General features: G+C 41.0%; 1 protein-coding gene across 10 annotated transcripts in view; it reads right to left on the bottom strand.

Annotated features, from left to right (window-relative positions):
• Nucleotides 1–135: 135 nt before the first annotated feature.
• PMCA (plasma membrane calcium-transporting ATPase 3) overlaps nucleotides 136–15780 on the bottom strand; it is an 83258-nt gene continuing 67613 nt past the window's right edge. For 4 of the 10 annotated variants that reach the window (XM_069309883.1, XM_069309882.1, XM_069309889.1 and 1 more), the window contains 2 exons: nucleotides 7161–7518; nucleotides 136–2578 (listed from right to left, as the gene is read on the bottom strand). In XM_069309883.1, coding sequence (XP_069165984.1) covers nucleotides 2565–2578; nucleotides 7161–7518 — 372 coding nt within the window. In that variant the 3' untranslated portion in view covers nucleotides 136–2564. Of the gene's footprint in view, nucleotides 2579–4512; nucleotides 4582–5284; nucleotides 5318–6125; nucleotides 7519–15780 lie in introns of all 10 variants that reach the window. The other 6 variants (XM_069309888.1, XM_069309886.1, XR_011223873.1 and 3 more) reach the window with 5 other exon arrangements.

Below are 15780 nucleotides of genomic sequence, written 5' to 3' on the forward strand. Positions count from 1 at the left end.
AAAATTAATGAAGGTTATACAACTGGATAAATTTATAATTTAACATTAGTCACATACCTCCAATGCTAAAAATGCTTAACAGCAAAAATAAACATTGAAAAAATAATAGGATGGGATAGGAAGAAAAGATTTGGACTCTTGAAAACCTGTATTTTTAAAGTTAACAAACGCAACAAGTAATGTTCTTTCCTATTAACAATAGAAGCCATTTGTTTATATCCACGAAAAATCTAAAGTACTACGCGCGTTCGAGTGCGTGGGTAGTGGCAGAGTTTCAATAGCTGCATTAGCGCTTGGGATATTTTCCCTACACGCACCACAACAGTGGCCAAACAGTGGGTTGGTCTTCCCATTTTTCTTTTGCTATATGGAGTGTTCCTTGGCTAGCCGCTCCACACTGCACAAACAACCCACGAACCCCCACACACACACACACATCAGATAATGGACAAAGAGAAGAAGTACAAGGCCTTTTCTTATCAAACTTCCACTGATCTTACACTTCCTCAGTCCTAGAATTAGTTGACAAACAAAAGGTTAAAGTTGTGTCGTGGCTGACATGAGACGAGCATCACAAAATGACTGACTGAAGATTTACACAAGGTTTAATCTTGGTTATCTCTACCAGTTTACATTAACATTTATTGGATTTACAACATTTCAGTATTTAGAAAATCTTTCACTTTCTCTACAGAAAAGAATGAAATAACTGTTCGCTATTGACTACAATTTGTTATGTGTAATGGTTTGGTGAACAGCCCAGAGAACTGACTTAAAACTAATGCATATTTGCCACACCTAAGAACAGGATGGGAGCGGGCAGACCACGCACACAGACACCGAGTCAACCTGGAGTGGGGAGTTGTGATGGTGGAGGGGTAATGGTATTTAAGATGGAGGGGGGGGGGAGATAAGGAGAGGACTAGGTAGAGCAAGTATGAGGGAATGAGGGGGGGGGGGAGGGGTGAGATGCTGCCAGACTCAACTGACAGAGCATCCCCAAAAAGTGAGGTGAGGGTCCCCCTGTAGGTCCAACTACAGAACTGTAGTCCAAAGTCCTCAACATACCCAAGGTCAGGTAAGCTGGTGTTGCAGGGATGTGACAAATTCTTAGGGTTTACTCCTAGGGCGACTGTACTCCACTGCAGGCCTCTGGAGTGCTCCACACATGGGCACAACAATAAGGATTGGTTCCATTGGCTAGCCAACATTGTAACAGGTGATAAGGTTGGAAACAACCGTGCACCACTTTATTTGTAATATTGTAATTACATAACATGACAATTACCTTCAGTGATTGAATTATTGACAAGCATCATCACTATTATATATATTTCAAAACAACTATTGCTCCATAAAAACGACCCCCATGATGTTAGGATTATTAGTATTAAATGCAAAGATGTCTAATTAAACCTAGACATCAGTGGTGGTTGTGTGGGGTGAAGTCGGGCTTATAACAAGGCTGGCTCCACCACACAACTTTTAGCAACGCAATGATCATACCACTTAAGCTAAGAGGTACCATCTGTCATACAACCTAGGACTCATCTTTCATACACAGCAAATGGACAAAACAATACTGCCAAACATAAACAAAACAGAGATGTATAGACTCTAGCATCAGGAACAGCCAACATGGTTTTAGAAAACAAGAACCAAGAACATTCATGAATATACAAGTTTCCACAACTTCCTTAGAGAGGTTTAAAACATCCTTTGACTACAGGTATAATGGTAATTTGTCCTTAGTATTGTTCAACAGATCTAACCCTCTGGCAAAAACCCTTTACCATTTCTATAATTGGTAGACTATGCAATAACAACCCTTACTATACACAAGACTATTAACAGTAGGACATGATGAAACAAGGGGCGCGGCACACTGTTAAGTGAGTCCTTGGCATACACCAGTAAGTGTGGCTGTGCACCATACACAGGCAAAAGTTACAGCACAGGTGGGTGTGCCCTTTTTGGGTGTATGTTTAGGGTGGGTATCTGCATGTGAGCATACCCCCAGGAAGACGAAATAGTTGTGGGAGCCGAGTCCACTGTTACTAGTGGAACAGTACAGCACCCACAACCGTTGTTCCTCCCATATATGAGATGTCACTGCCCTAACCAAACTGAGGCACCCTGATTATCGCAGTCAGTCACTTTCAATTTCAGCATAGCCCAGCACCTAGGCACCACACTGCAGGCGGCGCCCACTAGCTGCTACAGTGGTGAACAAAGGCTTTCGTTGCTGCTGCTGCTGTTGCTGCTGCTGCTGATCACACTACCGATGCTGCCAACGCTGTTACTGCTGCTGGAGGTGCAGTTGGCCCTGAGAGAGTGGCAATGGGGCCTAAACTGGGGCCTATACAGCAGTCTCAGTGTGGCTGTGTGAGGACAAGCGTTCCACGTCGATCTCGGGTACTGTTAGCTCCTCTGGATCTGGACACATGTCTGCATATTCCAATGAAGACCCCTGAGACAGCCGCTTGCTCAAGGATGACTGCTTCTTCAGCACTGCCGCCAGATTCGGGTTGGAAGGCCGAGCATCAAGCCCCTGTCGAAACGCATTAACTACTCGAATCTGTGGGGAGAGGTCATAAAGTTTATTTTAGTTGAGGTTCAAGGTTAGGCCACAGATGCCTTGGACACAACTAAACCACGTACAAAACACCAAACAAGGAGAAACACTAGCTACATTGGTCCAAGGCACTTGAACACTCAAAAGGAATGAGCCATGGGAATAAAAACAAGTAAAAATTTTGACTTTTCACTGAAACATGAGACATAATTGGCAAAGTGTTCTTTAAGACGAGGGCTTAACTTGACTGTGAGGGTTACTGTGAGAGCTGCTGACAAGTGAGAGGGTGAGGAGTGTGCCTTGCTGCCAACCACGGAGCGTAACAGCATCAGCAGTGAGCGGCGGGGGCGAAGAAGCTCACCCGCCGCTCGCACACACACAAGCAGAAAGTCATGCTCATTGCAAAGATCCCATGCCAAACTTGAACCGTGTACTGCATCTTCATTAGCTGGCTTATACAGCCTGTTAGGTGCCAATACAAAGAAGAGAGTTATGATGGTTAGTATGTAAAAAGTTAGAAAACAGAGGTTAAAACCATTCACAAAGTCAGTTAAGATATTAAAGTAAAATTAACAATAAATAGATCGTGCACTTATACAGAATACTTGAGAGTGTTGCTGGCTGCCATAGGATCTACACGAGTGACGGAGCTCTGTGGCTCTTACGCCGGTGGACACACACTTCACACATCAAGACAAAGAGTTGGCAGCCAGAGAACGTGGGCACTGCATGTTGGCTGGAGGCTCTCCATAGTGCGCGGCTCATGCGGACATGCGCGCGCCCGGATACAGACCCACTACCGCTTCAATGCTTTCCAACCCTGCTGCTGCTCTTGTTGTTGGTAGCATTTCCATACAGCAGCAGCAGCAGCAGCAGCAATTATATTGAAAAAGGAGGAAGATTATGGAAAATGAGCAGCCCAGCAATGTTGGCGGCAGGAAGCCAGTCCGGGGCATGTGCCATCAGTGGTGCGTGCACCAAGTTATTAGCTCACACAAACACTCAAAACAGTATGGGCATAGGCAGTTACATCACACCCAATCCCACAAGTCCATCCAGTCAAAACGTAAGGGTGGGGGATCTGTAGGACAGGGCGACTACACCAAGATCTGCAGGGACCACACTTTTGGCATTACCACTGACACACAGTCAAAGCATGCTGCCATGCACACCATCCACTCCAACAGTTACTAAGAAAACATGTATGACAAAATAATCTAGTTGCCATTAATAACATCTTGTTATATATTTATATAAATAAATATATATATATATATACTGTATACAGTTTATATATAAATATATATATACACACCTGATAATCTGACAATACATTACAATGTAATAAGACACAAAAACATTTGTTTTCTTGCCACAAAATGACACTCAACACTGGCGAAACAGACAAGTCTAGTCTAGCAGTGCCATCTAATTCACCTAGGTCTAGGTCACAAGTCACACTAGTCATGCAGGAACAGTTCAAGGAAGTCATACATGGCTGGATGGAAGCAAAAAAACAGATATTTAATTCATAAAAATCAACATAATTGAGGTCTCTTACACAATTTTCTTTATTTGTTCTACTGACGTGAGTGAAGACATGCACTTTCTCTGGTCATTTATTGTCATTTAGGGGGGCGTTTAATATTTAAGAAAAATATTAGTAAAGAGTAACCAATGCTTATAGCTTGGGAATGGGACTGTGTAAATTGTTCTGTGTAAGAGACAGCTTGGAGGCATGATAGGATGGTTTATATTCAACAATTATTTACCTTTTTTGGTTATGGAACACTGACTCAACCAGCCTACAGCTTCCACGAAAGTAAAGAAGCAAACAGCACAGACCAAGGGCAGAGAAATGAGGGGAAGTGAGCGAGCGATCACATTAGTCCAAAATATGAGTCTAAGAAGAGACAAGAGAGAGAGGTGTAGCTTACAGCCTGGTCTGTGGAGGTCTTGCTATACGGTACGGGTATCAGCCGCTCCTGCAACGTGCCTCCAATGACCTGAACCATGAGAATAATAACAGTGGTGAGGGCGAGTGGCTACAGTGGTAAGTTAGAGCTGGCCAGGGATGAATTATACAGCAAGGTGTACAGAAGACAAGGACATGCATCAGTCTTCCACACTATGGGTGCCCACAGCCTCAAAAATAGTGGCTGTTGTCCCATCACCCATAGTACATGCCCTTGTGTTCCACACACCTTGTCTAAGGTGGCACACGGCATATTAGCCGGGTGGTGTATGTACAATGTGTGGTGTGCAGGGGATAGTGGAGCAGCAGTAGTGGAGTAGAGGCTACAGACAATACACTGGGTGTCCACACCTACCCGGGACTCGCCTAGACATTACAGGGGCACGCGGGGGTTAATACGCTTACACTCAGGACACCAACTCACGATCTGTGTGGCTCCGGGACCGTTGAAGAAGAAACACATCTTCATGCAGAGAGAGCACAACTTGACTAAAAAATAATAATGATGGAAACCCAATGGACAACTACCGCTGCAAGAGTAACTACTGTGGGTACACTAGCGAGAACTGATTATGCAGGTGAATACTGTAAATAGGCCTGCTCTAATAGCCACTAAATGTCGAGGACCGTAGATTTGGGCTAATGCTGCGGGTGAGGTGTCTAGCACAGTGGCTTACTCACTGAGAATAGCTCAGGTACAAGGGGCTGACAGAAACAGATGCTCTGGTTCATACCTCACCCCCATGTGTTTCTCCTTCCTGATCCTCCTACCAGGGAAAATAACAGAATGATACGCTCAACACCATGTTCATCTAAAAGATAACGAAGGTCAGCTTAAGTCAAAGCCTATATTAAGTGTCCCCTGGAGGCTGGAAAATAAAATATGAGCCCTGCGTTGACAGCTTCACGATAAGCTGCTAACACAAGACATCTCCCTGGATAAGGAGGAATCAGGCCAATATTACTGGCCTCTTAGCAGCCATGATACCTGCAACATGCTTGTTGCCAAACTGGGGGTGAGGCTCTGGATACTACCTCAGTGAGTGGATCAATTTCCTATGTGGAGTGTTTTTGTCCAGTACTGAACCTCCAGTCCATCCCCTAATAAGAGGGGTGAAGTCCAGAAGCCAGTCACGCCTAAAATCTGTGTTAACAGCGACCCCAACCCAAACAAACTAAAGTAAAAAAGAAATAATACTTAGAAGAAAATAAATATAAGAATAACACTAGGATAACAGGACATGAAGGATTGGACAGGCATGGAAGAGGAACGCAGTCATTCAGACAGGGAAAATTCAAGGCTGTGGTCTCAGGTACCACCAGGGCAAGCTTCCTTTATTGTTTTCAAGTTTTGGCTTCATTTAAAGTACCTTCCTCACTATTTATTATTTAATTTTTGAAATTTATTCTTCCAAAGCTGGGGAACATTTCACTATTTGGCACTCTCCATAACCACATGGCAAATTGCACAGAATAAAATAAATACACAACACAAAACACAACATGCAGTGCAAAACCACGTCTCCTCTAGCTGCGCTTTAGAAATGAGTAGTACACAAGATGTGTGTTAGTTACCCTGGCATACGCTAGACTAGTAACAGCTGAGGCGGGAGTTGTTAGTGAAGTGCACGTGAGATATTGTCTCGGTCTGTTGTAGCAAAGGTCCCGCCGGGGAGCCAGGCTGGCCTGCAGACCGCCCACCACCACAACCCTCAGATGCTGTTGCAATCAGCGGGAGGTGGCAAGCAGGGCAGGGCAAGATAACAACACTCAGCCTCAATAGGGCTCAAGGCAAGAGGAAGTAGCAACAGGCAACAGAGTGCCCGGCCCCCAGCACACCCAACGCTCCACCCACCATGGGAACACCCCCATCCCACAACACTGACTGTCATCCACCTACATGGACAGGTCATGTCAGCAACAGGGGGTGGGGGTTTGGGGAAAGGGATCAGCAAGGGTGCAAATTAAACAGCAGGGGAGTATTATAGGAAATGGTTAGGAAGGCTACAACCAAATATAAGAAAATGGTAAAAGGTATAATCAAACAAAGTATCGGGAAAGTGCAAGACGTTTATGAAAATATATAGGATTATGGTTTTTTAAGGAAACAAAACAAAACACAATAAAATATTACACACGTAATAGGATTAGGTATTAAAGGATGAGTGTCTATGACACATGAGGTAGGTCTTGCAATTTTAATGTAGGTAGGTAAAATGGACAGCAGGATATGGAATGGTCTAAGCACTCACCAGTCATGAGACTGGCGAGTGTGCTACAGGATGAGAAATGGAAATGTGGGTTAGTCTACTAATCAAGAGACTGGCAACCCAAGATTATATGTGAAAAGAGTTAAACAATGATGTGGAAGTAGCCACAATCAGTCTTGGGGAGGGGGTCAAATGCTGGTTTCATGAACCAAGTTAAGGATATCTGGTGGTGAGGGTGGGGAGGAGGGCTGCAGTGTGCTGGAGTGTGCTGCCATGTTAGAGTGAAGGGTTTGGGCCACCAATGTGTTAAAGTGGTGCGGAGAGAGAGGCTGCAGGAGTGGAGGGGAGGGGGCTGTGCCAGCAAGATGGTGGTGGTGGTGGTGGTGGCAGCACTTAGTACTTTGTGTGTTGGCGTGGGTGTGGGGTCGGTGGTGCCCCAGCTGCTGGGTTGCTGCTGCTGCAGGCCCGCCTTGGGGGCTGCCAGGGGGTACCAGGGGGGCGGTCTCGGCAGTGGTGGGCGATGACTCCTCGAAGGGCGTTACAAGGCGCACCGCTGTGTTGCACGACCCACACCGCTTGTCACTATTGGGACTTGGGCTTTTCGTAGAGTCCTCATCTATGTAACTGATGTCTGACATGGGCCGGTTGCCCTGATGACTGCGCGAGTTGCGCATACTATGCAAGCTGTGTAAACTATGGCACGACCGCCTTTCTTCCAAGTCTTCCAGGGTTGACTTGAATGCTCGTATTACTCTCAACTGCAAACGGGACGGGACATCCAATCAAACCCCCACAATATTGTAATACAGTACATCAACATCTCATCATGAACATGTTAGTAGCAACACATAAAAAAATAAAAAATAAAACTCACCAGACAAGTCACTGGTAACACAGTGCTATAAACAAACAAAAGGAACTAAGAATGACTAGTCATGTCCACATGATAATTAATAATAATAATAGTTAATGACAGGAGACTGAGGCTGAAGGAGGTGAGGCTGTTGGAGACTGGGTGAGGATGGTGTGACGCAGCCCTGTGTGACGGATGCCTGGTGGCACGGGGCGACCTATAAACATGCAAGCTGCGAGCACAGCAGTGGCAGCCAGGGCACAACAAACTAGGCACTGGGCCATGGCAGTGTTGAGGCTGCTAGCCCGTTAGGATTGTTAAAAGATTGTCTATGCAGCACAGAGAAACAAACATACTAGCCTCTTGCTCTAGCCACAGTCTACACACTCCATCTCTTAGCACAGGTCACAATATTAGCTGGGATTTAATTAAGGAATTCCAATCAAGGGTGGGATAACTGGGAACAAATTTTGAACACAGGAGGTAAAGGGCAGGTGGGGGTAACAGCATTACGACATCTGTAAGACAACAACAGCTGTACGGCTACACGACTACAGTTACCAACCTGTTACAAAACCCAGGGTGTCGGTCACGGGAGGAGCAAAACAAAGTTACTGTTAAATCAAAAATAAAAGTTAGTAGAGGGCTGGGGATGGCAGAGTATAAGACAAGATTTTCACAAAGTCAGATGCTATAAGTGCAGTAGAAAATTAGTAGGGGACCTAAATACTATTGTAAAATTGACTAAATTTTTCTTTAATATATTTCAAAAAGAATTATGCTTTTGAAAGAAAGATAGTAAGAACACTGGGTCAGCCTTTAGGTCATTGGTACTTCCTCAATTAAGGGCAGGATTTTGACTATATAAAAGTCAGAGATTGGAGTGGTTTTGGCATTTACAAATTGAGCCTACAAAGTAGAATAGTGTGGCATGAATAGCCATCAGCAGGTGGCCAGTGGAGTGGTGAGACGCAGCATTGTAACAATATACAACAAAAGAAGAAAACCAGCTGCCACTACTTGCACGCACTTGCCCTGGAGGACACAACACATGGCAGACACGCATAGTTGTTCCAAAAACAAGGGCAGCGGGGATGTTGCTTGTTAGCGGAGCTGCTACCTCATCTTCTCTGGCTACAGGAGTGAAAACACCTACGTCTAGTTGACATGCACTAATGCATGCCCAGCAGTGAAAAAAAAAAAATATATCATGCAGAAGTCAACTGAATTACTCTAGTATAAATTAAACTCGTACCTGTAAATAAAATAAATCAAACAAAGTGTGAACCTAGGCTGGTCTTCATGCACTGGGGAGTGCCAAGTATCGCGGAACCGACATCATGCTGCCGGGCGCGCCTCTCTCAATCCTTTAAGTAGGCTCATAGAAACGATAAGGAGTGAGGCTAGTGGCTCGAGGCAGAGATGAGTGGGCCAGCGCGAATTTCCCAACCCTTCGATACAATAGTCATATCTCTTTGTTATCATTGCTGCCAAAATGCCAAACAATTTTCCTTTCGGGTAGCGGCAAACTCCACAGAACTGCCTTACATGGCACTGGCTGGCCTAGGTCCCATAGGGTTTGGTGTAGCTTTTTAAGTGATTAAAGTGGTACAGATAGAGAAACAGAGGCAACAGTTCGGATAGCTACAACAAAGCTGCACGGCTGAGCTACACAAACAATAAGTCAAATGAGAGGTACATGACAAATTTATATTTCAGATCAGAGACAGTAAACAAAAATATTTAACAAGAAATAAAATAATGTCTGAAAAGAATAGGAATGTTGATCTGTGCAAATAATAAAAGGAAGACTAGTGGGATAATTTGGATTAATAAAACAAAAAAATCAAATGAAGTGGAATAGTATAAATAAATACAAATAAGAAAGCTTATACCAGAAAGCAATAAACACACAATCATAGAAATAGGAAAACCCTCAAAAAAGTTTCATTGGAGGTTGGGGTTGGGGGAGGGAGACAAAAAGAGAAGCACACAGATGAGGTCGGTAATGGAAAATACCAGAAACTGCTTGCTGACCTCCCATCACCAGGGGTGGGTCACTATACCCACTTCCACATTAGGCTCTACATTTAATCTTGTTCCAGAGTAGATCAAGCATTTTAACACATTTTGGGGCGAGTCAAGTATTTTAGCCTGTTTCAGGATGGGACCAATAGCTCTATCTAATTCCAAAATAAGTCAAACACTTTATCCTGAAGCTCAACACAGACCATCAATGACTGAGGAAACAGCGATGGCTTCAGCATTCCAAAACACCATGAAATGGCAATAATGAACAATACCCCACTTAATTTAAATAAATATTCAACTAATAAATTCAGTGGGCAAGTGTTTGTGTATTATGAATGTAGAGTGTTCTGGCGACTATATACCTGTAGACAAGAAAAATTAAGACAGAAGAGAGAGCTAGAGAGTGGGGCAGAGGGGGAGAGAGAGCAAGAGAAAGGGAGAGAGAGAGCAAAAGAGTGGGGGGAGAGAGAGAGAGCAAAAGAGGGGGGAGGGAAAGCAAAAGAGGGGGGGAGGGAAAGCAAGAGAAAGAAAGAGAGAGAGCAGAGAAAGAGCCAAAAGTAGAGGAAAGAAAAGCCATAAGTAGAAGGAAGGTAGGAGGGAAAGTAAAGAAATGATAGATCAAAAGAAGTTAGAGGAGAGAAGGGAGGAGGAGGAGGAGGAAGAGAGGATAGAGGAGGCAAAGGTGAGAGAAAAGAAGGGGATGGGAGAGAGAATAGGAGAGAAGAACGATTAAGAATAAAGAAATGAAACCAAGATAAAGTAGAGATAGAATTATTTGAATATTTAACATTTTTATTTATATAAATTATTGTTTAAACTTTACCAAAATGCGGGACACAAATATGACTTTGCAAACATTATATAACATCAGACATTTTTATAAATAATTGTTGTTTAGTTCTTAGTCATCGAATTGAGAGAGAAAAGATACGAGAAAAATGAGCAAGTGAAAACAAACCCAGATGGAATAAAGAAACAGGAATAGCACTATTAAAACTGGCCATATCAAACCATGTACAGTACAGTACTGTGTAAATGTTACTTTACGAATTCACTTGTGTCCTAGAAAAAGTTTGTCAGGCCTTATTCATTCCACTGTAGCTAATATTTTAATAAATATGTTGTTAATTTGCTTTTCATCTAGTCTTTTCAACATACTTCAATCATTTCAGCCTGTGGTTAGAGTCTTATATTTTAAAAGGTGATGGTTGGCCAGCATTATGCAGTTGTGATGCACCATAGGCCTCTGGTGGTTGAAGAGGCACATGGTGAGGTTGCATCAGAGAGAGAGAGATAGAGAGAGAGGGCTGAAGCATGGATAGCACATGATATACGAGGAATCTGGGAGACAGTTGTATCTGGGACGCGCCCCTTGAGGTGTGATGAGCTTCTATGCATATATGAAAGGAATGCCAGTATGCTGAAATGCATTAAATGGCATAAAATGCAGATATTCAAGCTTCTTTTGCCATATAGCTAATGCATTTCCACTGCAAGTAAAAAAATTGATGGATGATTGACATTTGCATGACATTAACTGGCTGACTGACTGGCTGCCTACGGTTACCAGTTGGCTGGCTGGCTGGCCGACTGGGTAACTGGCTGGCCGGCCAACTGGGTAACTGGCTGGCCGGCTGGCTGGCTGACTGACTGGCTGGCTGACTGGCTGGCTGGCCGACTGGCTGGCTGGCTGGCTGGCTGGCTGGCTGGCCGACTGGCTACCTGGCAGACTGGCTGGGTGGCTGGCCGACTGGCTACCTGGCTCAATCAAAACCTATCACTACTGTTGTCGTGGTGGTTGGTTCGCAGTGCTCAGTGCATGAAAGACACACACACTTCGAGTCTCAGATTTGTCTTGGTGAAGTCACACATGGTACACAGCTGCATGATGAAAGTGGACATAAGAGTAAATCTCATTACATATATAAAACATCACACTGGCCTTCAATAAATATATCTAGCAAAATTTTTTTTTTTACCAAAGTATCTCTTACTGATCAGGGTATGATAATTCCCTATGTAGGATAACCTACCCTTGATGAGAAGAAACATGCAATGATAGCATATCAGTTTAAACATGAAAATGTATCACATAGGGAAACCTGTAGAGACTATATATTTAGATATATACATGTGTACATGTGTGTGTATGTGTGTATCTGAGCACAGGTATGTATAAATATATACAGCACAAATTTAACTCCTTTACATCATACAAAAAAAATTATATATGTATATATAATACAATATAATATATAGGGGTACCACCTCTGATGCAAATATAGGGACCCATAGCCTCGGAAAAGGGAATACAGAGCATTCAGAGAAAAACTTGCCGTTGAACTCTAAATACGTGCTAGTATTCTCTTCTACCATATATATTATATTATAAGAATATATATATATGACAGTAACTTGCATGAATCACAAGCCGATTATGTCAAAAAGAGCTCCTCTCGTGAAAGGTTCAACCCTTAGACTGACAGGTGTAATGAACACACTGACAAGTCCAGTACTTTGACCAAAAGGCTACCCGACTTGTTATTTAGAAGTTCGTTTTCATTGACGCAATTCACTTATTTGAGGGAACACTTTTTTATATGTCAAGAACAGGGCTTGTGTTCTCTCAATTAAGTGAATTACGTCAATGAAAATTAACTTCTGGTCTGTGGGTGCCGAGTTGCTGTTGGGTCATTGGAATAAATAGCCTAGGCTACCAATGACTTAACAGCCTGGTAGCCATTTGGTCAGAGTACTGGACTTGTCAATGTGCTCATTACACCTGTCAGTCTAAAGTATGAACCTTTCACGAGAGGAGCTCTTTTTTATATAATCAGCTTGTGGTTCATGCAAGTTACTGTCGTATTATATATATATATACATACACACACACATACATACATACATACATTACATTACATACAGACATACACCCATATACATACACATATTAGTACCTAATAGGCAGAGTTGCCAAGCAATATTACCTTGGCCACAATAAGACTTAAGGATTTTAGCTAGTAGATCGACATGTTTTATGAACAAAATGTCATTTATTTTTAATATGCACCAAAAATTATTAACCGACTTTACCTAAATATGCCAATTATTCTTTAATGTTTTCGAACATAGATAAAACTAGGGATAACTTAATCATTTATGTCATCATTAAATGTCAATATTATTAACGCATTGGCTGCAACATCATTTGCAGCTTTTTTATATTACATCCAGTATTAATAAGCAAAAAAACTTGCTCTTTTCAGCTGTGCCATTAAAATAAATAAATATACTGTATAAATAAATGTTATAAATGATGTTATTGACTCCTAAGGGCACAGAGGGCACACATCCACTTCCTCAGGTCACCAGTGAACATTTTTTTTTTTTAACGTCCCCCTCGTCCTCCCCACCATTTCCCACTCCCTTAATAATTGTGGGCACCCCTCCTGGGTATGAGGGTCTCGGTACCAAGACAGCAACCATGGGTAGTGCATGCGGCCGTGTCTCACAGCACCACCATGCAGCTTGTGCCCACACCATCACTTAATGATGACTATTATATTATATTGAATATATATTATTATATATAATGATCTGTAATTATTTAAAGAGAATAGCCACATAGAAGACCCTGACAGCGAAAAAGATTATGAACAAGGCGTAGATATCAACAAATATATATATATATTATTGAAAAAATTGTGAAAAGTATATCATTTCATGAAAATTCAGCTTGCTAGGCAACATTGCCTATTAGGTACAATATATATATGCAGTATGTATGAACACATATGTATGTGTATATATATGTATGTATGTATATAGTAAATGTGTGTGTATTATGTTATATATATATATACACTACATATATAATTTTGTTTAAACATTCTATTCCCAATACATCCTCTCTATACAGAGAAAAAATTAACCTTCATTCACTATTTTCTTGGAACCAAAGTGGAGAATACTGATGCAGATTAACCAAAGATAAATTATACTATTTCAAAATGAATTGTTTATTTAATATCACACAGGACATAAATATTTTAATTTGGCTATTTAAATACCATTTTTGTTTTCAACTAACTGAATCAGTCGCTACCATTTAATCTAATGATCTGTTATGGGAAATATTGTCAATTATGACACCAAGAAAAAAATATATAAAATCATAGGAGTTTGAAATTTGTATATATTTACATTATTACCACATATCATGAATGTAAAGCTAGCAATTAAGACAAAGGGATAGAAGCGAATTCATTGCACTCTCCATGACAGGGTTATTTGGAGATGGCTCATTCAATTATGAGGAATAAAATGTCTGGAAAAATCAAGTGCAATCAAACATTTCAAGTTTTCATAAATTTTTAGTAGAATGTTGCCTTTCTGGTACTCATGCAATGTCCTCACTTAGTTAGAATGGCAAAAATCTGCATCAGGGAAATCACCACAATGCCTCCCACTCGTCTGAAAACTTAAAACAAAATATAGACACACCATCAGCATCAAAGGTTTCACCCTCATCATTGGTCAAACTACATCTGCATCAAAACAAAAATGCATCCTAAAAGAACATCCTACAAGAACAAAACTTAACACTCTCGGTGCAGGATCGCCCACACACCAGACCCTGTTAGGAGAAACACTGCCGGGAAAGGATAGAAAACAACAAAATAAATAAAAAAAGCTAAAATGTCACTATGACTTGTGTGCACGTTGCTTGGTTTACCAACGTGGCACAATTGTTAGTTGCAGGGCGTCAAATAATGCATTCCACTGGGGTAAAGAGCAGCACTGTTAAAAGTTAGACATACAGGTCACTTAATAGTCAAAAAGTTAAACACCATTATCACTGCTTCTAACAATACTGTAATTACAGAACTATAACAAAAACTTCTCTAGTAATGTCATTATATTTCTATCAAAAAAATAAGACTTCTGTTGCACTTTTCAACTTTAAAACGATAACTTTATACATACATACATTTTATATTATATATATATAATATATAATGTGTGTGTGTGTGTGTATATATATGTAAATAATGAAGAAATTAACACATAATGAACAATGTCAGACCACGAAGGAAGGAACGAGACAAAATTCCTTAAGTACTTTCATATTTAATAATACATTTTCAGAAGGATGGATATTATAAGTCAGTGGTGGTGGATATAGACAGGAAAGAGGAAGCGAGGTTAAAAACAATGTTTTGTTCACAAACGTAAGAGGAAATTACAAACGCCCCAGTGACCCAACATTCAAGTTCTGGGTATACTAATGAAATATTAACGAGACATTAATGAGATAATAATATATTAATGAGATGATAATGAGATTATTAAGAACTGTCCATTAATGATCTTACTCAAATCCTTTTTTAATTGATCAATCAAAAATGGATCCAAATTATACAAACCATTACTAATATTTAAATTATATGGTTTAGTGATCTATATTAAGGCAGATTCAATAATGTTTCTATTGAAAATGATTTTACAATTCGTTATTGAAGACCCCTCCCAATCAATTTGGTGAAAAATTGTTGACAAATGAACAGTTTTCTGTTCTTCTCCAGAAGAATAACAGAAAATTTAATTTTCCTGTTCATCTGTTCACCAAATTGATTGGGAGGGGTCTTCTTCAATAACGAATTGTAAAATCATTTTCAACAGAAACATTGAATCTGCTTTAAAATACAGGTCACTAAATCATACAATTTGAACATTAGTAATAGTTTGTATAACTTCGATCCATTTTTGATTGATTATAAAAGGATTTGAGCAAGATCAATAATACTGTACACAGTTCTCAATAACATCTCATGAATATCTCATTATTACCTCATTAATGTCTCGTTATTATTCCTGGAACTCGCATGTTGGGTCACTGAGCCTTTTGCAGTTTCCTCTTATGTTTGCAAACAAAGACATTGTTTTTCACCTCACCTCATCTTTCCTGCCTATATATACACTACCACTGACTTGTAATATCCTTACGGGCTATTTATGCCCATACCACCTCTTGGGTGGCTTAATCTCCATCAATCAATCTTGTAATATCCATCCTTCTGACGATGTATTATTAAATATGAAAGTACTTGAGGAATTTCCTGTCTCATTCCTTCCT

Source organism: Procambarus clarkii, chromosome 66 (genome assembly GCF_040958095.1).
Source record: "Procambarus clarkii isolate CNS0578487 chromosome 66, FALCON_Pclarkii_2.0, whole genome shotgun sequence".
Lineage (NCBI taxonomy): Eukaryota > Metazoa > Arthropoda > Malacostraca > Decapoda > Cambaridae > Procambarus > Procambarus clarkii.